At 36.3% G+C, this 26,119-nt stretch overlaps 1 protein-coding gene and 1 non-coding gene across 3 annotated transcripts in view; both read left to right on the top strand.

The window, feature by feature from the left end:
* Nucleotides 1-25,334, top strand: part of ACMSD (aminocarboxymuconate semialdehyde decarboxylase) — a 77,337-nt gene extending 52,003 nt beyond the window's left edge. Inside the window, exons 9-10 of one of the 2 annotated variants that reach the window (XM_090279441.1) lie at nt 21,685-21,743; nt 24,361-24,422. In XM_090279441.1, the coding sequence (XP_090135567.1) occupies nt 21,685-21,708 (24 nt within the window). In that variant the 3' untranslated portion in view covers nt 21,709-21,743; nt 24,361-24,422. Of the gene's footprint in view, nt 1-21,644; nt 21,744-24,360 lie in introns of both variants that reach the window. The other variant, XM_090279428.1, reaches the window with a different exon arrangement.
* On the top strand, nt 23,108-23,241 carry LOC150021924 (U11 spliceosomal RNA). Its single transcript, XR_016513740.1, has one exon. It is a non-coding gene; the product is annotated as a U11 spliceosomal RNA (small nuclear RNA).
* Nucleotides 25,335-26,119: the final 785 nt, after the last annotated feature.

Raw genomic sequence — 26,119 nt, forward strand, 5'->3', positions numbered from 1 at the left:
ATGAACTAAGGCGGGTGGAATTGCTGGAGGGAAGAGGGGTACTGGGCAGAAGGGAGCAAAGGGGAAAAAATTTGTGACTACTGTAACAACATAATCAATAAAATATACTTCAAAAAAATTGAGATAAAGAAAAATACTACCTAAATTAAACTTCACAACAGACAAAACATGAGTCTGTCTGAAACAATAATGTAAAATCATGTATAAAGGCAAATACTAAATGTGGAATCTAAAAATAAATAAATAAATGAACAAACAAAATTGAAACAGACTAGATATAGAGAATATTTTGATAGTCTCCAGAAGGGAGAAAAGTTGGGGAACTAGATGAAAAAGGAAAAGGGATTAAGAAGTACAAACTGGTAGTTAGAAAACACTAATAGGGATGCTAAGTATAGCATAGGCAATATAACCAATAATATTGTAATAACTATCTATGGTGTCAGGTGGGTACTGGAAACATTGAAGGGAACACTTAATAAAGTATATAATTGTCTGACCATTATGCTGTACATCTGAAACTAATACAAAATAATATTGAATGTAAACTGTAATTGAAATTTTTTTTTAAAAAAGAAATACTAAAAGTAAAAAGCCATGGTTAATTTAAAAAATAAAATTAGGCTTGGATCCTCCATGAAGATTTAATCAAAAGTAAAGAGGGAAAGAGTATAAAGAGGGAAAAATCTAGAAAGTTATACACATGCTCAAAGTAGGAAGCACCTCAGAAAAGACAGGATCCTAAGCTTTAATCTCTACCTGATTTTTCAGCTCAGTGTCAGCAGGAAGTGAAAACCGAGGCACAGTTGTAAATGGCCTGGCTAGGTGCTGAAGGAATGATCAACACAGAGCCAATCTGCAAAGACTTGGAGAGGGTTTCTTTTTCCTTCTCTCTCTTTTTTTTCTTGTTCTCTTTGCTCTAGGCATTTAAGAAAATCTTTATCAAAACATGAGCTGATGTCCAGCTTAAGGAACAGTGACCACATACAACAAAAAAATAAGTCTTTTAAAAATAGTTTAGGAAAGTCACTAAACAAACAACTACAAAGCACAAAAAGAAACAACAAAACCCGAGGAGAAGGAAACATCTGTTACCAAAGTTACCACATTATAATGTGGTATTCAAAATGTCTAGTTTTCAATAAAAAAAATTAAGAGGTATGCAAAGAAACAAGAAAGTATGGTCCAGTTACATTAAAAATTAACAGAAATTGTCACTGTTGAAACATTGGATTTACTCAACAAAGACTTTAAATCAACAGTGTTAAATATGCTCAAAGAAATTTTTTTTAAATCATAGACTAAGAACTAAAGAAAACCAAGAGAATGAAGTTTGAACAAAAAGAGATTATCAATGAATGTATAGAAATTTTAAAAAGAACCAAATAGAAATTCTGGAGTAGGAAAATATAACTTCAATGAAAAATTTACCAAAGGATTATATATCTGATAATGAGCTTGTATTCAAATATATAAAGAATTCTCACAATTCAATAATAAAAATACATATAACCCAATTAAATCTGGCAAAGGAGAATAAACATTTCTTCAAGGAAGATATATAAATAGTCAATAAACACCTGAAAAGATGCTCAACGTCACTGCTCATTAGGGAAATGCAAGTAAAAACAACAATGAGATACCAATTTACACTCACTAAGATAACTTTAATTTTTTTTTAATGGAAAATCTTGACAAGGATGAGAAGAAATTGAATTCTTGTACATTGCTAGTTGAAATATAAATGGTGCACCCACTGTGGAAACCAGTTTGTCTGGTCTACAAAAAGTTAACTATAGAATTAGCATATGTCCCAGTAACGCCACTCCAAGGTATATACCCTAAAGAATTGCAAACAAGTATTCAGAAAAGTGCTTGTGCACAAATATTTAGAATAGCATTGTTTACAATAGCCAAAGCGTAGAAACAATCCAAATGTTCATCAACAGATGAATTAATTGGCAAAACATGGTATATCCATACAAGGGATAACATAATCAGTCATAAAAAGAAATATATTGATCCATGCTCCAAGTGAGTATAACTTGAAATATGCTGGTGAAAGAAGTCAGACACATAGGTTGCACATCATGTGGTGCTGTTTATATGAAATATCGAATATAGGTAAATCCACAGAAGCAGAAAGCATAACGGGTTATCAGGGGCTGGGGGTGGGGTTGGGCAAGTGGGCATGGGGAGGAGGGACTGGGAAGTGACTGCTTAATGTGCAAGAGGTCTTCTTTCTGGGTGTGAAATGTCTTAGAAATAGAGGTGATGATTGTACAACATTATGAATGTACTAAATGCCAGCAAACTATACACTTTCTAAATGGTTAATTTTAACATGGACAACAGTGTGGTGATTGCGGTGAGAAGGTTGATGGATGGAGGTGGAGAAGGGTTTAAGGAGGATAAATGGTAATGGAAAAAATACCGAAGAAACCCGATTAATAAAAAAAGAAAGAAAGTGGTTAATTTTGTTATGTGAATTTCACTTCAATATTTTTTAAAGTGAAGAGGCCTCTCTCTTCTAGTTAGACTTTTAACCCCTCCAACTAATGTATCTATTCCTATGTTCTTTTATTTTTAAAGAGAAACCAGAAATTCCTATTCTGCAAAATAGAAAGTATTTTTATTTCACAGCAAAAGAAATGGTTCACTTTTAGAAGTAACAATATCATTTTAGGCATTTTTTTTAATGTCTAAATTTTTACAAAAGGCTTAAATGTAATCTTGTCCTGGGCATTTGATCTGTGGGTTAGAAGATGAACCTAAGCTGGAGATCAGTCAGGCCTAAAGGCTAAAGCTTCTTCACTGCTTTTCCATGCCTTCTTTTTTTTTTTTTTTTTTTTTTTATCCTCACTTGAGGATATTTTTTTCATTGATTTTAGAGAGAAAGGTGTGGGGAGAAAGAGAGAGACAGAGATGTTGAGAGACAGAAACATCGATTGGTTGCCTCTCTACTGGGGATTCAACTCACAACGTAGGAATGTGCCCTGACCTTTCTATGTGCAGGACAATGCTCCACCCAACCAAGCCACACTAGCCAGGGGTCCATGCTTTCTTCAATATTCAGCACTGCTCTGTTCAAGGGTTCTAAAATGTTAGGATGACCTGGAAGCAATGAAAAAATCTTTTATCGCCAAAGAAAGATTTTATTATGTATTAGGCAGTGGGGCATATCATATGTATTAGGAATATTTCCATCTGACTTAAGACTTAAATGTATTTTAATTCCTCTGTCTGTAACAACCTCTCCAATATGTATTCCAGTTAAATGGTGTTTTCCTGTGCACTGTTGTTCTCAATAGAGTGAAACCCTTTTTGATACCTGTAAGCTTCCTGAAAACAAGAGTACATATAACTTCCTACCTTTTTAAGAAGTTGTGTTAAATGAGAGGTAAAGTCCAGGCTCTACCAATTGTTAACGGGATGGCCTTCAAAAACAAATCACTTACCTCTCAGCCCATTTCCTCAATTGTAAAATGGAGATAATAACCAGGTAGAGTTGATGTGAGGAGCTATATTATACTACGTCAAACGACTATACAAATGTTCAGTGGTTTATATTACCCAGTGCTTTACAGATAGATGTTAATGTTTGTTAATACAGTCGTGTAATGATCTCGTGGATATAAGGCTAATTGTATTTTGCATTGACTGAGTTAAATCTGGCTCTTTCTTTGGAAAATTATGTCTCAGGGAACAAAATGAATCCTTTGTATACTAGCATGTTTGTGTAGTAAGCTATGTTATAACAGAGTTATGTTGCATTATTGCAAATGCTACTAATGAAATATGCTAATAAGAAGATAGTTAATTGTTCCTTTCCAGAAGACAAATGAATTCTCCAACATTTTGAATTTATTTAGTAAGCTGTGTCTTTCAGTGTTCCCAGCATTCCTCAAAATGTGAAGAGTTAATATATCCCAGCAGGTGAGCAGTTTATTTCTCTTCCCTGGCAGGAATATTAATTACTATTATTATCAGCTCAGTAAGTCTTTGGCCTCATAGGGGATGTATGCTGCTAACTTTGATAAGGTAAATATATGTTGGGCAGACTATTGGTGCTAAGAAATCAATCAGGATCTTTCCCTGCTTTACTGCCTAACAAAGAAAGTCAGTGTTTATGTAGAAGGTGTAATTTCAGGATCCCAGAAGAGCAGTCCATGGGATGCAAAATGCCCACTATCAGAATTATTCTTTTATATTTAATAGTCTTTAGAAAGCCCTGCTAAAATGTGGATGTTGTTAAGTATTACATTAACACAAATATTCTTAAAAATCAGTTCATGATTGTTCCCAAGAGAATAAATTCCTAAGTCACAGACAAGAAGACAAAAGAAAGTTCCAGCTTTTAGGAGGTCAAGATCAAGTATGTTAGTTGGGACCTGAGAAGTCACAAGAGTCTTAGGTATCCCAGGGAGCTTGGATCAGTGAAAAACATGCAACAGTCTATCCACAGCCATGTAACTATGCCTCCTTAACCAGGATTCTGTATGTAATCCATTTAAAATATAATTAATTTGCAGTTGTGAGATAACAGGTAATAGAAATAGCAATACAAACATTATATTTTATTGTTATTGTATTACAGTTGTCCCAGTTTTTCTGTCATTGCTTTCCACTGCCCTACCCCCCTACTCCCACAAAAAGTATTTTTAACTCCAGAAGTGTTTATTAAGCATCACCAAATAGACTGATATTAAGCAATAGAGTATGCAACCTTCATCCTACAAGACTATACAACTCTTACGGAATCTCTCCTCCCCACCTTTTCCCTACTATCTCTTCTCCACCTAAACAAGAAAAGCAATTAACAAGAACTTCATTTCCAGGTCCAGTTCTTTTGTGCCTACTTCCCTCTCCCTTATGAAATTACTAACAAGTTAAAAGTGGCCAAAAGTTTACCAAAAGTATCAATAAAAGGTGCGCGGACAGATAAGTGTTTGAAAAATTTACAGACTAGATTGTTACAAGAGGATAATTAACTTCCTATAGAGAGGAGTTCTGAACAATATCTACAAATAATTAAATGCTACCAAACCCTAAGCTTGGCGTTCTGCAACAGGCGTCCAAAATCAATTTAGGAAGGGGAGCAGGGAAAGTATCTTAACCAGGAAGGATGAATTGCTGGGGAGTGTTTTTCATTTCTGCTTTACAGTCATTTGCTTTCTCCACATTAAAACAGAAGACGCCCCCTCCTCCTTAAAATGTATCTAAATCCTAGAAGGCCATAATACTGGGAATGGAAGAATTCTGAGCTAGAGAGGAAAAAGTGATTTCTAGATTTTAATTTTATGTTAATGTAGTTGACCAATGTAATATAAGCATGGGACTTCTAAAAATTATGTTGTGTTTTGGAATTGTAAACAGCTTTAGCAAGAGGAGTAGAAATATGGACAAATGAATCTCCAGTGAATACCAAGCAGACAGTTCAGAACCAGATCAGCTGTTGGCAGAGATGCGAGTAGACATAACTTTGGGTCTTTAGGGCTTGTATCGGCAGGTGTAGTTGCTCAGTATTTTATACAGTAGTGAATATAAGAATCTAGAAATAATTATTAGTCTACCGTGATCTTTCTCTAAATTTTATTATGTACTTTACTGTATTCAGAGAAGGAAAACTCTGATTCCAAAAAACCTCCGCTGCCTTGCCGCATACCTCTTCAGGGGAAAGGCTAAGGGAGTAAACCCCGACAGAAAATCCGGAGCCGGAGTCCCTAAGGCGGTTCGACGTTGTAGTCAACACCGGCAACTCCTGCAGCACACCTGAAGCCAAGCTGTATTGACTCCGTCTTTCCCTTGGATCCTTCAGCTGCGAAGAGAGGGGGGGTCTGCTGCATGGGCAACAGCAGACCCTCCATATCACCCTGCCCAGGTTCTGTAGCTTCAGCTCCACTAGAGAGGACACTCCAGCGTCATCGCAAGATGTCGATTCAACACGGGAGGAGACAGATACCGTGTCACTCCCGAGTCGGACTGCACAGCCATTCTCGGTGGTGCAGATAGACTCTTAAGAAGCTACACCATCGTCTCTCGAGACGGACGGCTGCCGACGACGACGACTTTACTGTATTATTTCATGTAAATATATTCATAAAACCTAGGAAAATATTTTTTGGTAGAAATCAAAGTGTCACATCCTCATGACAGTTCAAATTAAAATACATTTAATTCCAGGCCTAGTAATAATCAGACCTCCCTCTTTCATACAGTCAAGCATTCATTCCTTCAATACACACATTTGTTAAAGAAACTCTCAGATTGATTATAAGCATATGTCAGTTTTATTTCCAACTTGTTTCAAAGAAAGAGGCTTCCTGAAAAGTCCAATTCAAATATTCTATCTTGGCAGAGACATTCTATAGGGGATAAAATGGTTAAGATAGTTCTGTTAGACTGAAGAAAGAAAGAAAAATAAGGAGGCAGAGAGGGGAAAAAGAATTATATCAAGAATGCTGATTATTTCCCAGGAAGAGCAACTAGTCATATCAGACAACAAAGTTCTGCTCCAACTCAGGTCTGGGACAACTTTCTTTCTCACATTTATTGGAGGCAACATGCCATGTTAAGGAATTTGTTGACTTTCTGGATAATGGGAAATTATTGAAGGATTTTAAGTAGGGATGTGGCATAATCAGATTTGTATTTTTAAAATAGCCGTCTCTCCAATGTTAGGTATTGATTGAAATGAATGAGACAGAATTGAAATGAATGAATGATCTCAGGGAGATCAGTTAGAAAACTATAGTAGTGGCCCAGTTTAATTCAATAAACTTTGACTCTATAACAAGCATTTGGCTCGGAGCTGGAGACACTGTATCTGTCCCAGTTCTTAGCTGAGTGGATGAGGTTGGGACACAAGGCTGGCTCCACCACATACTAGCTGCACAACTCTAGGCAAGTTAGTTGTTACCTCTGTTTCTTCATCTATTGAATAGGAATAATAATAAAAATTATCCCATAGAAAAATTTTGAGGATTAAATGCATTAATGAATGCAAATGACTTAGAACAACGTCTTGCACATAGTAATCAATCAGTAAATGTAGATGTTATTACTATTATTGTAAGAGATTAGCTCATATAAATGTAAGAAGTGCTATGAATAAAAGTGTATGTAGGGTGATTTGGGAGTACAGAGGTCACACTTGGCTGAGCTAAGAGATGATAACAGCCTGAGTTAAGAGAGAAACTGGAGAAGTGAAGTGTAAGTGATGGATGCAAGAAACGATATAGAGGAAAAATCCGAAGTTTGGTGGCCCATTACATCCAGGCCCAGACATGACTATGTTTCTGAAAAAAAAAAAAAAAAAATCTGTTGTTAAGACATCAATTCTCTCCAAATTAATCTGTAGATTCAACACAATCCAAGCTGAAGCTAAATATGCAAAGGACCAGAGAGCCAAAATGATTTTGGAAAAAAAAAAGTTGGAGACTTACACTATCTGACTTCAAGAGCTACTATAAAGCTATAGCAAGCACATAATGTAGTATCAGCATAGAATGGCAAATAGGTTGATGGAGTAGGCTAAAGAGTTCAAAAACAGACTCACTCTTATCTGGTCAATTAATTTTTTTAGTTTAATCTTTATTATATTTTTTCCATTAACATCTAGTTCCTTTATTCCCTCTTCATCCCAGCAATCATCACACTGCTGTCCATGTCCACGAGTCCTTTCTCCTTTTTGCCCAATCCTTCCACCCCCTAACGTTCCTTCCACCCCAGCTGTTATCCCTGCTCTCCATCTATGAGTCTGTCTCTATTTTGTTTGTTCATTCAGTTTTTTCATTAGATTCCACATATGAGTGAAACCATATGGTATTTGTCTTTCTCTGACTGGCTTATTTCACTTAGTATAATGTTCTCCAGGTCCATCCACACTGTTGCAAAAAGTAAAATTTTCTTTTTCTTTTCTTTTCTTTTTTTAAAATTGCTGAGTAGTATTTCATTGTGTAAATGTCCCATAATTGTGTTATCCTCTCAACTACTGATGGGCACTTGGGCTGTTTCCATATCTTGGCAATTGTAAATAACACTGCAATGAACATAGGGGTGCTTATGCTCTTTTGAATTAGAGTTTTGGGATTCTTCAGATATATTCCCAGAAGTCAGATCGCTGGTTCAGAAAACAGATCCATTTTTAATTTTTTTGAAGTATCCCCATAGTGGCTGCACCAATCTGCATTTCCACCAATAGCACAAAAGGGGTCCCCTTTCTTCACCTCTTTGCAAGCACTTGTTATTTGTTGATTTATTGATGATAGCCATTCTGACAGGTGTAAGGTGGCATCTCATTGTGGTTTTAATTTGCATTTCTCTGATGATTAGTGATTTTGAACATCTTTTATATGTCTATTGGCCATCTGTATGTCATCCTTGGAGAAGTGCCTGTTCAGGTCCTTTTCCCATTTTTTAATTTGGTTGTTTGGTTTTTCAGTGTTGAGTTTTGTAAATTCTTTGTAAATTTTGGAGGTTAACCCCTTATAAAATGCATCAGTGAGTATGTTCTCCACTCCATGGGTTGTCTTTTTATTTTGTTGATGGTTTCCTTTTCTGTGCAAAACCTTTTTAGTTTGATGTAGTCCCATTTATTTTTTCTTTTGTTTCCTTTGCCTGGGAAAATATATCTGATAAAGTATTGCTACCAGTAGTGTTCGAGATTTTGCTGCCTATGTTTTCTTCTATGATTTTTGTAGTTTCGGGTCTAACATTTAAGTCTTTAATCCATTTTGAATTTATTTTTGTGTATGGAGTAAGAAGATGGTCTAGTTTCACTTTTCTGCATGTATCAGTCCAATTTTTCCAACACCATTTATTGAATAAACTATCTTTAACCCATTGCATGAGCTTGCTTCCTCTGTCACATATTGATTGACTATAAAGATGTGGGCTATTTCTGAGCTTTCTATACCGTTCCATTGATCTATGTATCTGTTTTATGCCAGTACCATGCTGTTTTAGGTACTATGGCCTTATAATATACTTTGATATTAGATAGCCCGATTCCTTCAACTTTGTTCTTTCTCAGGATTGCTGTTATTATGTGGGACCTTTTGTAGTTCCATATAAATTTTTGAAATATTTGTTCTAATTCTGTAAAATAAGTCATTGGAATCTTATTAGGAATCACATTGAATCTATATTGCTTTGGGTAGTATGGACATTTTAATGATGTTAATTCTTCCTATCCATGAACATGGTATGTGCTTCCACTTATTTGTATCTTATTCAACTTTTTTCTTTAGTGTCTTATAGTTTCCCAAGTACAGATCTTTTTCATCTTGGTTAGGTATTCCTAGATATTTTATTCTTTTTATAGTAATTGTGAATTGGATTGTTTTCTTAATTTCCCTGTTAGTTAGTTAATAGCATATAAAACAACCTATTTCTAGATATTAATTTTGTATGCTGCTACATTGCTGAATTAATGTATCAGTTCTAGTAGTTTCTTGGTAGAATCTTTGGGGTTCTCTATGTATAGTATCATGTCAACTGCAAATAAAGACAGTTTTACTTCTTCCTTTCCAATTTGGATGACTTTTATTTCTTCTTGTTGTCTGATTGCTGTGTCTAGGACTTTCAGTACTATGTTGAATAAGAGAGGTGAAAGCAGACATACCTGTCTTGTTCCTGATCTTAAGGGGGATGCTTGTAGTTTTTATCTGTTGAGTATGATGCTGGCAGTGGGTTTATATTCCCTCTATTCCCATTTTGCTGAGAGTTTTTATCATACACTGGTGCTGGACTTTATCAAATGCTTTTTCTCCATCCGTTGATATGATCATGTGGTTTTTATCCTTCGTTCTGTTTATGTAGTGTATCACATTTATTGCGTTGTAAATCTTGTACCAAGCTTGCATTCCTGGAATAAATCCCACTTGATCATGGTGTATGATCTTTTTGTACTGTTGCTATATTCAGTTTGCTAATATTTTGTTGAGGATGTTAGTATATATCTTCATCAGGGATTTTGGCCTATAATTTTCTCTTTGTAGTGTCTTTGTCTGGTTTTGGAATTAAGTTAATGTGATAATGCTGGCCTTGTAAAATGAGCTTGGGAGCCTTCCCTCTTCTTGAATTTTATGAAATAGTTTGAGAACAAAAGGTGTTAGTTCTTCTTGGAATGTTTGGTAAAATTTACCTGTGAAACCATCTGCTCTAGGGCTTTTGTTTTGTTAGGAGTTTTTTTTTTTTTTTTTATTACTGCTTCAATTTCACTAGGTACAATTTGTCTATTCAGATTCTTTGATTCTTCCTGATTTAGTTTTTGGATGATAGTATGTTTCTAAGAATTTATTCATTTTGTCCGGGTTGTCCAGTTTGTTGGCATATAGTTGTTCATAATATTTTCTTACAATCCTTTGTATTTCTTTGGTGTCAATTATTTCTCCTCTTTCATTCTGATTTTATTTATTTTGGTCCTCCCTCTTTTTTGCTTGATGAGTCTGGTTAAAGGTTTATCATTCTTGCTTATCTTTTCAAAGAACTAGCTCTAGGACTCATTGATCTTTTGTATCATTTTTTTAAGATTCTATTCCATTTATTTCTGCTCTGATCTTTATTAATTCCTTCCTTCTCCTCAGTTCAGGCTTTGTTTATTGTTCTTTTTCATGTTCCTTTAAGTGTAAAATTAAATTGTTTCTTTGATCTTCTTTTTTTTTTTTTGAGATCGGCCTGTAATACTATGAATTTTCTGCTTAGGATTGTTTTCCCTGTGTCCCACAAATTTCGGATTGTTGTGTCCTCATTTTCATTTGTTTCATGGCACCTTGACTTTTTTCCTTGATTTCATTGTTGACACATTTATTGTTTAATAACATATTATTTAGTTTCCATGTCTTTGCATGTTTTTCAGTGTTCTTCTTGTAATTTGATTTCTAGTTTCACAGCATTGTATTCAGGGAAAATGCTTGATATGATTTCAGTCTTCTTAAATTTATTGAGACTTGTTTTGTGTCCTTTCTTGTGGTCTATCTTAGAAAACATTCCATGTGCACTTGAAAAATATATTTATTCTGTTGCTTTGGGGTAAAATGCTCTTAAGATATCAATTAAATCCATTTGATCTAATGTGTCGTTTAAGGTCACTGTCTCTTTGTTGATTTTCTGCCTGAAACAGCTATCTCTTGAAGGTAATGGGGAGTTAAAATCCCCAACTATGACTATATTTCTGTTGATCTCTCCCTTTATGTCCGTCAAGATTTGCTTCATATATTTAGGTACTCCTGTGTTGGGTGTATAAATGTTTACTAGGGTCATATCCTCTTGTTGGATTGTTCCTGTTATCATTATGTGGTGTCCTTCTTTGTCTCTTACTATAGCATTGGTTTTAAAGTTTATTTTATCAGACATAAGTACTGCTACCCCAGCTTTATTTTCCTTTCCACTTGCATGAAATATCTTTTTGCATCCCTTTACTTTTAGTCTGTATGTATCTTTCAATCTGACATGTATCTCTTAGAGGCAGCATATATATGGGTCTTGTTTTCAGTTACCCTGTGTCTTTTGTTTGGAGCATTTAAGCCATTTACATTTAAGGTGATTATTGATAGATACGTATTTAGAGCCATTTTATTGTTAGATTGTTTTCCTTTCTTCTCTTCCTTCCCCTCCTCCTCCTCCCTTACCCCTCCCCCTACCACTTCTCACAAGCCCTTTAATATTTGTTGCAGTACTGGTTCAGTGTTAACAAACTCCTTTAGCTTTTGCCTGTCTGGGAAGCTCCTTGCTTCTCCTTCAATTTTAAATGATAGCCTTGCTGAATAAAGTAGCCCTGGTTGTTGGTCCTTGCTTTTCATCACCTTGAATATTTCATGCCACTCCCTTCTGGCCTGAAATGTTTCTGATAAGTAATCAGATGACCATCTAATTGGTGCTCCCTTGTAGATAACTACCTGCTTCTCTCTTGCAGCTTTTAGGATTTCTTCTTGTCTTTAAGCCTTGTCATTTCAATTATGATGTGTAATCGGTGTAGGCCTCTTTGGGCCCAACTTGTTTGGGACTCTCTGAGCTTTCTGAACTTGTGTGTCTTTTTCCTTCAGAAGATTAGGGAAGTTTTCAGTTATTATTTCTTCAAATAGGTTCTCCATCCTTTGCTCACTCTCTTCTCCTTCTGGTATTCCAATGATGCAGACATTGTTACACTTGTTGTCCAAAATTTTTCTTAAGCTATCCTTATTTTTTTTTCTTTTTGTTGCTCTGCCTGGGTGTATTTTTTACCTTGTCTTCCAAATCACTGATTCGATCCTCTGCTTCATCGAACCTAATATTTATTCCTTCCAGTATATTACTTATTTCAGATATTGCATTATTTATTTCTGACTGGCCCTTTTTTATGGTTTCCATGTCTTTTTCCATGCTGTTGAGTATCCTTGTAACCATTAATCTAAACTCTCTCTCTGGTAAATTGCTTGCCTCCATTTCATCTAACTATTCTTCCAGAGAATTCTCTTGTTCTTTCATTTGGGGTCTGTTTCTTTTTCTTCCCATTTGGCTTCTATTTTGTATTTGTTTCTATGTACTAGGTAGATCTGCAAAGACTCTGGTGCAGATCTTTGTCAGGTGCTACTTGTGATTGTCCCTGGGCAATGTGGTTGGAGCTATCAGTGTCCACAGTGTATGGCTCCCTCTGCTGGGCTTGTTTGTGTGCAGAAAGAACCAGACTATGCACCAAGGACAGCTTTTACCTGCACTGGGCCCAGAGGAGGGTAAGAGCTCCCAGATATCCACGTTAGTTGTTAACTTTAATCAATGATATAGCCTCAAGCTGTACTTAGCAGCCCAGTGTAAGTGGCTGCAAACAAAATTTTGTGCATTGGCCCCTTAAGAGGCTCTCTGGATCTCCAGTTATCTCTCCCTGGCAGACAGAAACCCCTACTGTCTTTCACAGCTGGATGTTTTGTAGGTTCCTTTCCTGGCTCTGTAGGCTGGGGAGCCCAGCTTGGGGTTTAGATCACATACTTCTTAGCGGGAACCCCTCCCCAGCCACTGAAATATCCCTCTAGAATTTCCACTGTGGCCTGTAGGAGCTCAGTCAGCCTTCTCATGCCTCCTCTGCACTCCCCACCAGTCTCATGTTGAAGATGTTTCTTCTGTCTGTCAATGGTTAAAAGGCTTCTCTCCAGCTAGTGTTCACTGGTTATTCAGGATGATTTCTCTACAATTTAGTTGTAATTCCAGGTTGGTCCTGGGAGGAGGTTAAAGTAGTTTCTACTTATTCCTCTGCCATACTGGATCTCCTTGGTCAATTAATTTTTGACAAAGGTGCCAAAACAACTAAATGGGATAGGAAAGCCATTTCTTCTTTTTCTTTTTATTATTGACACTATTACAGATGTCCGCATTTCCTGCCCCTCTCTGCCTGCCTCCACCCAGCTCCCTCCCCATCTTCCCTCTGGCCATCACCACATTTGTCTGTGTCTACGGGTTATGCATATATATGTTCTTTGGCTAATCCCTTCACCTTCTTTCATCTTCTCCCCTCCACTCTGATAGTTGTTAGTCTATTCCATGTGTCCATGCCTCTGAGGAAAGACTTCTCATAAATGGTGCTGGAACAAGTAGATATCCATAAGAGGTTAAAAATGAACCTTGACTCTACTTCACATCACACACAAAACTTAATTTGAGGTTGCCTGTAATGCATGAGAGTTTGGTTTGCAAGGACTGGTGAATGGTGCCCAAAACTTATTTTTGTTGGAACTCTGCAGAGGCTACCCAGAGCCCATGTTCATGAGACTTTTATCTTTCCCCAACAAGGAAATAAAAAAGGTTAGATGATGACAGTACTGAGCCAGGCCCCAGGAATCAGTGTGTTTTGAGGACATGGATGTGTACTTCACTGAAGAGGAAAGTGCAACTTGGGTGCCTGCTCTGAGGATCATGTAAAGGGATGAGATAATGAAGAACGATGGGGCTGTGGCTTTCTTAACATCACCCACTTCCAAACCAGCTCAGATCTCTCAGCTGCAGCAAGGGAAAGAGCCATGTTTCATCTAGCCACAGGGAACCCAAAGCATGAGGAGCAAGAGAGCAGGCCCTGCAAGACATATTTCAAAAATAAGATTTACCTACTTAGCTAAAATAATATCACGTACTAAAATTAAAAATTCCTAAAAATCATCAATTCTGAAAAGACTGGACAGGCTTTAATTCCTTACATTTTTTTTTTTAAAGAATTTTAGTGCACAATTCCACAGCACATCATCTGTACACTATATTGTGTGTTCACCAACCCAAGTCAAGCCTCCCTCCATCACCATTTATACCCTCTACTGTCTTCCACTACCACTCCCCCCCTACCCTGGTAATCACCACACTGTTGTCTCTGTCCATGAGACTTTTTCTCTTTTTTTTTTTTTTCTATCCTTCCACACACTCCCACACCCTCCACCACCTTGCCAGACAGTTGTCAGCTTGCTCTCTATCTATGAGTCGGTCTCTATTTTGCTTGTTAGTTCTTTTTATTTTTCATTAGATTCCACCTATGAGTGAAATCATATGACAGTTGGCTTTCTCTGACTGGTTTAGTCTTAATTCTTTACTTTTAGATGCCAGTTTTCAAAGCAACAAGTTGTTTTAAAACCATCATAAGTTATATCAAATACATATTTTCTTTTTCTGTAAACTCATAGATTTCTATATATTTAATGGTTTCAATTCATTAAAGTTATTCATTTTGATGTACAAAAAAAAAGTTAATTTTAAAAATATCATACACCTAAACATAAAAGCTGAAACTATAAAGCTTCAGGAAGAAAATATAAGAGAATATATTCTCAACCTGAAAGCCAGCAAAAATTCCTTGGACAGGACACAGAAAGCAATAAACATTTAACAAAATTAACACATTATACTTCATCAAGTTAGATACTTCAGTTCATCATGAGAAAAATTAATAGGCAAGCCACATAATGATAAAAACATTACAAAACATATATATATATATATATACATATATATACGATAAAGGAATTATATACACAGTAAAGACCTACTACAACTCAATAATAAAAAGATGAACAACCCAGTTTAAAAATGAACAGGACTTAGACAGTTTCCAAAAGATATACCACTAACCAAAACCATGTTTAGAGATGCAGAGGGATATTGGTGAAGGCAGTCAAAAGGTACAAATATCCAACTATAAGATAAATAAGTCCCAAGGATGTAATGTACAGCATGGATACTGCAATTAACAATACTGTGTCATATATGTGAAATTTGTTAAGAAAGTAAATATTTTTAAGCATGTTTTATTGATTTTGCTGTTACAGTTGTCCCAATTTCTCTTCCCTCTGCTCCCCTCCACCCAGTAGCCCCCTCCCTCCAGTTGTCTCCCCCTTTTAGTCCATGTCCATTGGTTGTACATATAGTTCTTCTCAACCTCTGCCTGTCTATTCCATTCCCTCCTACTATGCTTCTTAATTCCTGTACCATCTCCCTCCCTCTCCCCCTCCCCCCTCCCTGCTGACCTCCCCCCAGTATGTTCCCCATACCTATAGTTCTTTTCCACTCTCATCGCCTACTTAGTTTGCCTTTAATTCCCTAGCTTCTGTTGTTGGTTCTTGTGATGCAGTTTTCATTTTAATGTTCATAGTTTTGATTCTCCTTCTAAACCAGCCCCTTTAACATCTCATATAATAGTAGTTTGGATCTAATGAACTCCTTCAATTTTATTTTGTCCTGGAAGCACTTTCTCTGCCCTTCTATTCTGAGTGACAGTTTCACTGGATAGGGTATTCGTGGCTGTGGGTTTTTGATTTTCATTACTTTGAATATTTCTTGCTAGTCCCTTCTTGCCTGCAAGGTCTCCCTTGAGAAATCAGCTGATAGTCTAATTGGGACCCCTTTGTACATGATCCTTTTCTTCTCTCTTGCTGCTTTTAAGATTCTCTCTTTATCTTTCATTTTTGACAATTTGATTATAATGTGTCTTGGAGTGTTTCTCCCTGGGTCCAGTTTTTCTGGAACTCTCTGTGCTTCCTGGACCTGTAAGTCTATTTCCTTCCCCAAGTTCTGGTTCATTATTTTTTCACATAATTTTTCAATTTCTAGTTCTTCTTCACCTTCTGGCAACCCTATGATTTGGATGTTGGCCTGCTTATAGCTGTCCCATAGGTTTCTGATCCTCTCCTCACTTTCCTTATTTTTTGTTTGCTCTATTTGCACTGGTTGACTGTTTGTTCCTTCTCTATGTTGCAGTTTGTTGACTTGATCTCTGGATTTTATTTCCTCACCACTTGTCTCGTATGTGTTTTTGTTTGTTTCAGTATGAGTGGCTTTCATTCCTTCCCTGTCTTGTTCCAAATCTTTTGTTAATTCTGTAAGCCACCTTATAACTATAACTCTGAACTGAGCCTCTGAAAGGTTTCCTATTTGTTCGTCTGTCAGGTTCCTCATCTGCTGCCTGGTGAGCTGCGTCACTGGGATTTCAATCATTGTCTGCTTCATTTTGACAGATTTGTTTTGCTTTGCTTCCTGGGCAGGCTGTAGGGGTTGGAGCCCCATGTACTCATCACTACCCGGCGACCAGCGGCGATCCCAACCTTTTTCGTTGCGCTGTGGTGCTTTGTGTGGGGCGGGGGTCCAAGATGGATTCCTGCCGTTATTCTCCACTGGGAGGCCAGGATCCGTCCCCCTGCCCTCTGGGCCTCCCCATCCAAGGCAATGGTGGGGGGTGGGGGGTGGCTGCCTTTCCCAGCATTGGGGTCTCGAGCTGCTGGGACTTGACTACAGCCAGGATTGCTCCCCGTGCCACTATCCCCGCTGCTACCACAAACAGCGCCACCTGACCTTTCAATTCTGGTTCCGATTTCGCCCCTCCTACCCATCTGATGAGCACCGCTGGTTTATAACTTCATACGTTGGACTTCCATGTAGTTTTATTTTCTGGAATTTCTGGTTATCTTTTATTTTGAGGTAGTTGTATTCCTTTCTAGTTGTAGAGGGAGACCGAGCATGTCTGTCTAAGTCTCCATCTTGGCCAGAAGTCAAGAAAGTAAATCTTAAAAGCTCTCATCACATGAAAAATTTTTTACTCTCTGAAGTGATGTATGTCAACTAAACCTACTGTGGTGAGCATTTCTCAATATATACACAGTATTCCCCCTTATCATCAGTTTCACTTTCCACAGTTTTCAGTTGTCCATGGTCAACTGCAGTCCCAAAAATATTAAATGGGAAATTCAGAAATAAGCAATTCATAATGTTTAAATTGCATACAGTTCAGAGAAACAGGATAAAATTTCACACCATCCTGTTTTATCCCTTCCAGAGTATCCACTGTACATACAGTACAAGAAGATATTTTGGGAGAGAGAGAAACCCATTCACATAAATTTTATTACAGCGTATTCTTACAATTATTATTTTTATTATTAGTTATTATTGCTAATCTCTTACTGTGCCTAATTTATAAATTAAACTTTATCATGTATATGTATGTATAGGAAAAATAAAGTATATATAGGGTTTGGTATTATCTGTAGTTTCAAGCACCCAATGGGGGTCTTGGAATGTATTCCCTGAGGATAAGGGGGGATGACTACATATATCAAACCATTATATTATACACCTAAAACTAATACAATGTTATGTGCCAATTATATCTCACTAAAACTTGAATAAAAGGAAATATGTTCTTTAAAGTGGCAAAAATAAATAAATAAACAAAGATGCTCATTAGTCCATCAGGGAAATGCAATTTAAACTAGACTGAGGAACCACCACCCATCACAATAGTGGCTAAACACAAAAAGATTGAAAACTCTTTTGGGAAGGTTGTGGAGCAACTAGAACTTTCGTACACTGTTAATAGAAAATACTCCTACCTTATACCCAAAAGTTTTATCCCTAGGTATTTATCCAAGATAAATGAACACGTATGTCCAGAAAAAATTTATGAGAAAGTTCACAGCAGCTTTACTCAAAATAGCCAAAAACTGAAAACAATTTTAAGTGAAGGAACATGAGAAAACTTTCTAGGGTGATGGAAATGTTCTGTATCTTGATAGAGGTGTAACACAGATGTATACACTTGTCAAAATTTATCCAGTTGGCCCTGGACAGGTAGCTCAGTTGGTTGAAGTGTTGTCCTGTTCACCAAAAGGTTGCGGTTTCCATCCCTCCATCAGGATACATACCTAGGTTGCAGGTTCAGTGCCTGTCAGGGCACTTACTGGAGGTAACTGGTCAATGTTTCTCATATCAATGCCTTGCTCTCTTTCTCTCTCTCTCAAATTAATAAACATATCCTCAAGTGAGGATTTTTAAAAAACATCTAATTGAACACTTAAGAATTTTGCATTCTATTCTATAATTATTACTTTTAAAATATTGAATTCTAGCTAGTGATTTTGATTTTTGCAGCAGTATGTTTTAGCAATTCTGAAAATACTTTCTGTGCATTCTAAGGTTGAGCAAAATGAAATAAATTTAGTAAAATTCAGGTGTCTTCCTGAAGGTAATTACAAATATAGATAAATAGATATGGAAATACAAGTTTGTCTGTGTACATACACACACACAGTTCCATATCAACAATAATTAGCACATCTGATAACTAGATCTTGGTTTCTAGATACCATTTTCCACTGTAAGGAAGCTGGGCTGCTTGGAGGAAAGGCTGCTTTCAATACAAAGTCCAAAGTGAGCTGGAATGACTTCTTGTGCTTAACAGTAAGAAAGTACTCAGACTTCCGGCCAAGATGGAGGTGTAGGTAGACAAACTGTATCTCCCTCAATAACTAAGAAGGAATACAACGACCTCAGAACTATAGATAACCAGAAGTTCCAGAAAATCAAGCTGCATGGAAGTCCAACAAACAAAGATATAAAGAAGAAATACTCATCCAGACAGGTAGGAGGGGCGGAACTGGGGCAGAGAGGACACTGCCAACAGTGGCAGCAGCACCAGCAGTGGCAGGCCAGTGAAAAGCGCAGTGACACATTTAAAAAAGGGAGTGAGGTACACCTGGGGAGCACTCCTAGCACGGATCGTGCAGCTCACAATTCCAGCGCCAGGGAAAATACAGTCTCATTGCTTCTGACTGTGAAAACCAGTGGGGGTTGGGGAAGAGGAAAACACTGATGGTCTCTCAGCAGAGTCCACTTGTTTAGAGGCCTCCCACAGTCCTAGAATGTCCACAGACCCACCCACTCTTGGAACCACAACCAGGGTAACAGCTAGAGGGGTGCCAGTCCCATACAAGAAGTGGGAGAAGTGCCTGAAAGAGGGGCGACTGCTGAGCAAGCAGCATTGTCCCTTCTCAGATACCTCCCCTACATACAGTGCCACAATGTGGTGAAACAGGTTGCCCCATACTGACGAATATCTAAGGCTCCACCACTTACAACGTAACAGGTGCAACAGCGTTACCTAAGACACAGAGGCAAACACAGAGCCTGTCAAGTTGAGGAGACAGAGAAGTATGGCCCAAAAGAGGGAATGGATGAAGGTTCCAGTGGAAGAACTAAGTGATGAGGAGATAGCCAACCTAATACAGAGTTCAAAACATTGGTGATAAAGATGCTCACAGGCTTCACATATATGCTTAAGTATGGCAAACATATAAGGGAATAAGTGAAGGCTAAACTAAGTGAAACGAAGGAAAATCCACACAAAACCAATGGTGAATGGAAGGAAACCAGGGTTCAAATCAATGAGTGGTACATAAGGAGGAAATAAACAGTCAACCAATACACAATGAAGAAGCAAGAATTGAAAAAAATGAGGAGAGAATTAGGAACTTCTGGGACAACTTTAAACATGCCAACATCTGAATCATAGGGGTGCCAGAGGAGAAGAAGAAGAGCAAGAAATTGAAAACTAATGTGAAAAATAATAAAGGAAAACTTCCCAAATTTGGCAAAGGAAATAGACATACAAGTCCAGGAAGCATAGAGTCCCAAACAAGCTAGACCCAAAGAGGACCACACGAAGACACATCATAATTAAAATGCCAAAGGTTAAAGATAAAGAGAGAATCTTAAGAGCAGTAAAAGAAGAAAGTTACCTACAAAGGGGTGCCTATAAGACTCAGCTGATTTCTCAAAAGAAACTTTGCAGGCAAGAAGGGACTGGCAAGAAGTATTCAAAGATGAAAAGCAAAGACCTAAAACCAAGATTACTCTATCCAGCAAAGCTATCATTTGGAATGGAAGGGCAGATAAATTGCTTCTCAAACAAGGTAAAGCAAAATGAGTTCATCATCACCAAGTCGTTATTATATGAAATGTTAAAGGAACTTATTTAAGAAAAAGAAGATCAAAACTATGAACATTAAAATGACAACAAATTTACAACTATTAACAACAGAATCTAAAAAATAAAAACAAAAACAAACTAAGCCAACAACCAGAACAGGAAAGAATCATAGGTATGGAGATCATTTGGAGGGTTATCAGTTAGGACAGGGAAGAGGGAGAAAGGAGGAAATGGTACAGGGATCAAGAAACATAACTGGTAGGAACAAAATAGACAGGGGAATATTAAGAATAGTATAGGAAAGGGTGAAGCCAAAGAACTCACATGTATGACACATGCATATTAACTAAGATAGGGGTATTGCTGGAGGGAAGGGGTGTACTCAGTGGAGGGGTGCAAAGGGAAAAAATTGGACTACTGTAACAGCACAATCAATAAAACATACTTAAAAAAACAGAAATATGAGCATAGCAGATACATTGTTCTAAACTTTCGTTTCCCTCTTTACAATGAAACTTGGTGTATTCTATTTCAGTGTATGTAAGTATCCTTGGTTCCTTCTTGGTTTTGGATATGCTATTACTTAGTTTGCTAGTATTCTGCTGCTATAAATAATGTTGCAATTTTCTTTATAGATTTCCATTAATGCATATGAGTGGGATATGTTTCTAGAAGTTAAATTTCTGGTTGAAAATTTGTTTTTTTATATTTTATTTTGATAAACTGTCATTATTGATTTAATGTCTTTCTTACTAGATTATGAGTTCTCTGAAGACATGGGCCATTTCTCTTTTTTGACCAGGGTAATCTAGATTACAGAACATTCATTGCCTGACATATTGCTATATATATTTGCAGATAATCAAGTCCATGTGCTTTGGCAAGTGGAAAGTTGAAGCTACATCATTCAAAAAACAGGCAATCATCCAGTTTATAGAGATAGGAATTGTTTGGAGGTTGTCTTCTTTTCATCCAATTGTTTGGGTTTTTTGTTTTTGTTTTTGTTTTCTCATTTTTTCCTTTCAACTTTAGTATGTTTTCAAAAATTGTGGGATCAATTGCAGTGTATCATTCTAAGAAATACAGAATCCTTAATTTCATCTGAAGACATCAGCATGTTTTATTAAATAAATGCCTGCTTCTTATATTTGAATGTTTTTTATTTTGGTTATTGGGGGAAAAAATGTTTGGGGAAGGATGGGGATTGATTTGCAACTTTAGGAGACCTCTTGGCGACACCTGCTGGAGAAAATATCAAATAAGTTTTTGAATCCGTTAAATTGTTAAAATTTCAGACCAGTGTTTCTATTAATCAGGAAGAAATTTGATATTTTACCATAGAGTTCTTGTAGTGATTAAATATAATTAAGTTTACAGGAGGTTCTTCAGTATTCTAAAAAATTATAGATTAAAATATATTTCCTTTTTTCAGGATAAAGTCATTTTGGGCACTGATTACCCCTTTCCACTAGGTGAGCTGGTACCTGGAAAATTGATAGAATCCATGGAAGAATTTGATGCAGAAACAAAGGTATGTGTCTTTTATTTCATGGATTTCTTCCTGTTTTCCTGTTCTAATTGTGTTTGGTTTCAGAGCACTTTCATGTGTGATAACAACAGGGAATCATAACACTTAATATTCCTACTATTGTTACTAGATCACCAGAGATAGCTGAACTATTAAAGGACAAAAAAAGTAAGGAGCTGAAAGTCAGCCTAGTACAACTAAATTCATGGAGGTAAGGAAGAAAACTGCAAAGAAGCATATCATAATAATATATTTATGTTTGCTTGTTAGATGAATAATAAGAAAAATGTCTAATTTTTTCATTTAACATTTCTGTTATAAGTCCACCAATCTCAAAATTTGTAATGATTCTAGTCATTTGAGTATTGAGACTCAAGTCTTGATTAACAAGGACCCAAGGACCAAAATCTTCAAGTAACTAGACTTTTTTTCTTTTGGCATTTGACTTTTAGGGTGGGTAAATGTGCCATAATGCTGCCACGGCCTATTCTACCCCTTAGGCTCCTGAACCAAGAAGAGTTAAAATGAGATGCGTTGTCCTCAGATTCTCTCTCCCTTGCCATACCTTTCCTATCCCACCAACACGTCCCAACAAAACTAGTTCTTCCTGAGGGCTTTACCACCAATCACTACCAGTGGTCAGGGATGACAAAAAAAAAAAAAAAAAAGAAAGGATATATAAGCTCTTAACAAATCTTAATCTTAGTCATAATCCTTTTGTATGATTCTTGGCTTTCTTCTAAACCAGAATCCAAAAGTTCTCTTGGTCTCTAATTATCTGCTCTAATCATTAAGGATTAAGCTCATCAAATCTTTTTCAGTAGTTTTGAAGCACATTAACAGATGCTAAGAAGAATCCATTATGATGTTTATTGGTTGCAAGTTATTAACTGGGAAACCTCAGACTGCTTTATACAGGAAATTTTCCCTTTGGCACTTACCCACCTTAAGGCACTTCAAGGCTCGAATCGTTAAATATTTTCTTATTAAAGTAGGAAGCCATAATAAGATATCATTTGTACTTTTTCTTTTTACAACAGAGGTTGAAAATAAAATTTTTTCTATAAAATTAATACAAATTAAAGTGAAACCAGATTACCCCTATTATCTTGACTAAGAGTTCAATGGAATAATTATTATTTTATGTCTTTTATCATTTAATTATATGTGCTTATCACTTTCAAGTTTTAAAATAACTTGTGTAAAAATGTTATAGAGCCACAAATTAAAAATGACATTTTGTATAAGATTATTCATTGCAACACTGTCTGTAATAAAGGACTGGGAACAATCTATAGGGGAATAGTTACATAGTAATAATATATCCATACAATAGAATCTGTACAGCCATAAAAACACTAAAAATCAAAAAGGGCTTCTGTTGTGAGTGGCACACATAGGGCAGCTTGATTGCTCTATGTGCAGAATCAACATCAAGAGATTTCAGCAGCATAATTTTTTGGTATCTGGGCAGCTAGTGATTGTTGGTCCTGGCACTCGTAAGGAAAAAATAAAACACTAAAAATCAATTTCCAAAATACATTAAGTTCAAAAGGCAAGGTGCCAAACAACCTGTATAGTAAATTTCCATTTGTTTATAGTGTACTATCCATTCGTGAAAAAAGAATATTTATATATCTAAATATAAGTAATTGCTTATTTGTGCATAAAATATCTTTGAAATAACAGACAAGAAACTGATGATTACACAGCACTCTGAGCATACTAAATACCATTAAGTTATACACTTTAATGGGTAAATTGTATGGTAAGTGAACTATATCTCAATTAAGCTGTTGCAAAATAAATAAATAAAAATAGATTCCATTACCAAAAAAAGACAGCTTTCTATAGGAAGATAGCATCCATTTTATAATTTTGAATATTGAGCTCTAAAGTCACCATGATATACAGATATACATTAATGGTATGGATATTATACAACCCCATACATGTTTCCTTCCACCCTCAGCTGAAATGCCTGACCTTTGCAAACTGGACATATATCAATTAGGTATCACAAAGTTACCTCTCAAATCACAGAAGCTCTTTCTGTGGAATTGATTATAGCTGGGGAGAAAGTGAAGAAAAATTTGGCTGTCCATTTCTTGTGTGAAATAGATAAATGTATATATTTGTACAATATTCTGAGATTCTTCATCTATATCACTTTTCTTGCTCTGAAAGAGCTTACCTTTTGGGGGGGCTATGTAAAAAAAACCAACACCTGTGCCTAGAAGCTGGGAAGTTGGCTACATGACCTCTGAGTACTGTTGCCAGCTCTCTTGTCCCATCACTCTAACTGTATCCTTAATGGATATCCTTAATATCCATTGGAGAGCCCTACAGAAGTTTTCAAAGAGCATTTTCCTAAGAGGACTCTTCACCTTGTAATTTCCTCCATTGATCCTACAACCAAATTTCAAACATAGAGTTCAAATAGTGGGGCAAAGAATAGGTCAAGAGGATTTTGGTAAGAGGGTCATTGTTTAACCTGCTAATATTTTTCTCTCACACTGGGGAATTGATTTTTTAAAAACCTGATAAAGACACACAATAAAGTGCTTAAAACAACCATTAAATAACGCTTTAAAATAAAACCTTTTCTTTTCTTTTTCAGGATAAACTCAAAGCTGGAAATGCCTTAGCATTTTTGGGTCTTGAAAGAAAACTATTTGAATGACTGAATTTACTACAAAGGCAATCTTTTGAGAAGATATTTTATTTTTGTCTTTAAATATGTACCACATGTGCACACTAAAATCCTATTTTGAACTATTTTACCCAGAAACAGAATATCCCTGAGTATCCTAAACTATTCATAACAAAAATGACTCACATGTGTTTTCACCCTGAAAAGCAGTACATGATTTCACATGCAAACAAAAATGATTTTTCCAGCACTTCAAAAACTAATGGCAAAAATAAAATGCAAAATATCATTCTTTATATGGAAAAAGATCAAAACCAGATTCATCCTAGAGGGCTCAAGTAGGTTCCCCACTTTGAGCAAATATATGTGCCTAGGGCCCAATAACTCGTTTTATTCACTTTAAACACTTTCCATTGGCCCACAACTGGGCTGGAAATGCTTTATATTTCACAAATAAATGTACATATTTCATAACCTGTAGGAGCGTATAGTCCAAATAAGGAGGCAAGTCGTAAGTTCATGCAATAATTACTAAGCAATGCAACATGAGTGTCAGTAAACTTCATCTGGACTCAACTTCTGGGAAAATCTCCCCAGAAGTTGGAACTAGGGCTGCGTCTAGAAGGATGAATAAGCCTTCTCTGGAGTTGGAGATGGTAAATAGATAGGAAGGCAAAACTATGGGAACACAGGTTTCAGACTGAATGAGAATTTATCTATTCTGGAGAAAAGTTCCAGTCTACAACTTACTTTTGCCAGAGCTGTTTTAATTTAAAATACTAAGCAGATAGTATAAAGCCAGCTGTAGCCTTGTTCTACTCACTTATTGATGGTCCTGCCTGGGCTGCTGAAAATAAACTTGGTCTTGGGAGGAGGGTGAATATCTGTGGTTTGTGTACCTCTGGCTGAATTCCAAAATAAAATATAATTTTTCAAAATTACCTTCTTGCTTTTAGTAATACTTCTTTTCCCTCCCATTAGCCCAGAAAAATCAAGAGTTTAGTATTGGCATGCAATTTGTGCTAATATAATTTTTGCTAAATTATGTCTTTCCCATTATTTTCACTTTATTTAGTTCATTACTCCATCTCTTTCTTGCTCCTCCTATTGCTTTCTAGAACTTTGCCCACCTACCAGTCTGCTTACAAAAAGAAAAAAGAAAAAAACAAGGTTGAACAAAAGAGCAACATCAAAAATGCTATTTTTCTTCCTTCCCCATTATTTGGGGAAAATGTCCATTCCTTCTCAAATATTCTATATTTGACCACTTTTTAACATAGTATTTAATAACTGCTGTATTTATTTACTTATTATGAAAAGTAAGCTAATTATTTTAGTCGATATCATAGATGACAGATAATGGGTATATTCATATTCATATTCACAGAGTATTTATGTGATGTGCCAGAGCTGTAGCACTATTCCAGGTACTAGGGATATAGAAGTAAATAAAAAGGATAAAATTCCTTCTCTGATGAAGCCTATAGTCTGGAGGGTAAGAAACATAAATAAAAGAGAGAAAAGCAAAAAGGAATGGAGAGGAGGGAAGAAAGAATAAAGGAAGGAAATTTTTCTTAAATTGATAAATATGATGAAGAAATTAAAACAGGGAAATGTATAGAGAGTAACTGGGAGGAGGATGGGGAATAAGACATTAAGTTGTGAGACTACAGAAAGCATCTTTAAAGAAGACTTTAACCTAAGACTTGAATGATAAAACACTAAT

This window comes from Furipterus horrens, unplaced genomic scaffold, assembly GCF_987537825.1.
Source record: "Furipterus horrens unplaced genomic scaffold, mFurHor1.1.pri manual_scaffold_1, whole genome shotgun sequence".
NCBI lineage: Eukaryota > Metazoa > Chordata > Mammalia > Chiroptera > Furipteridae > Furipterus > Furipterus horrens.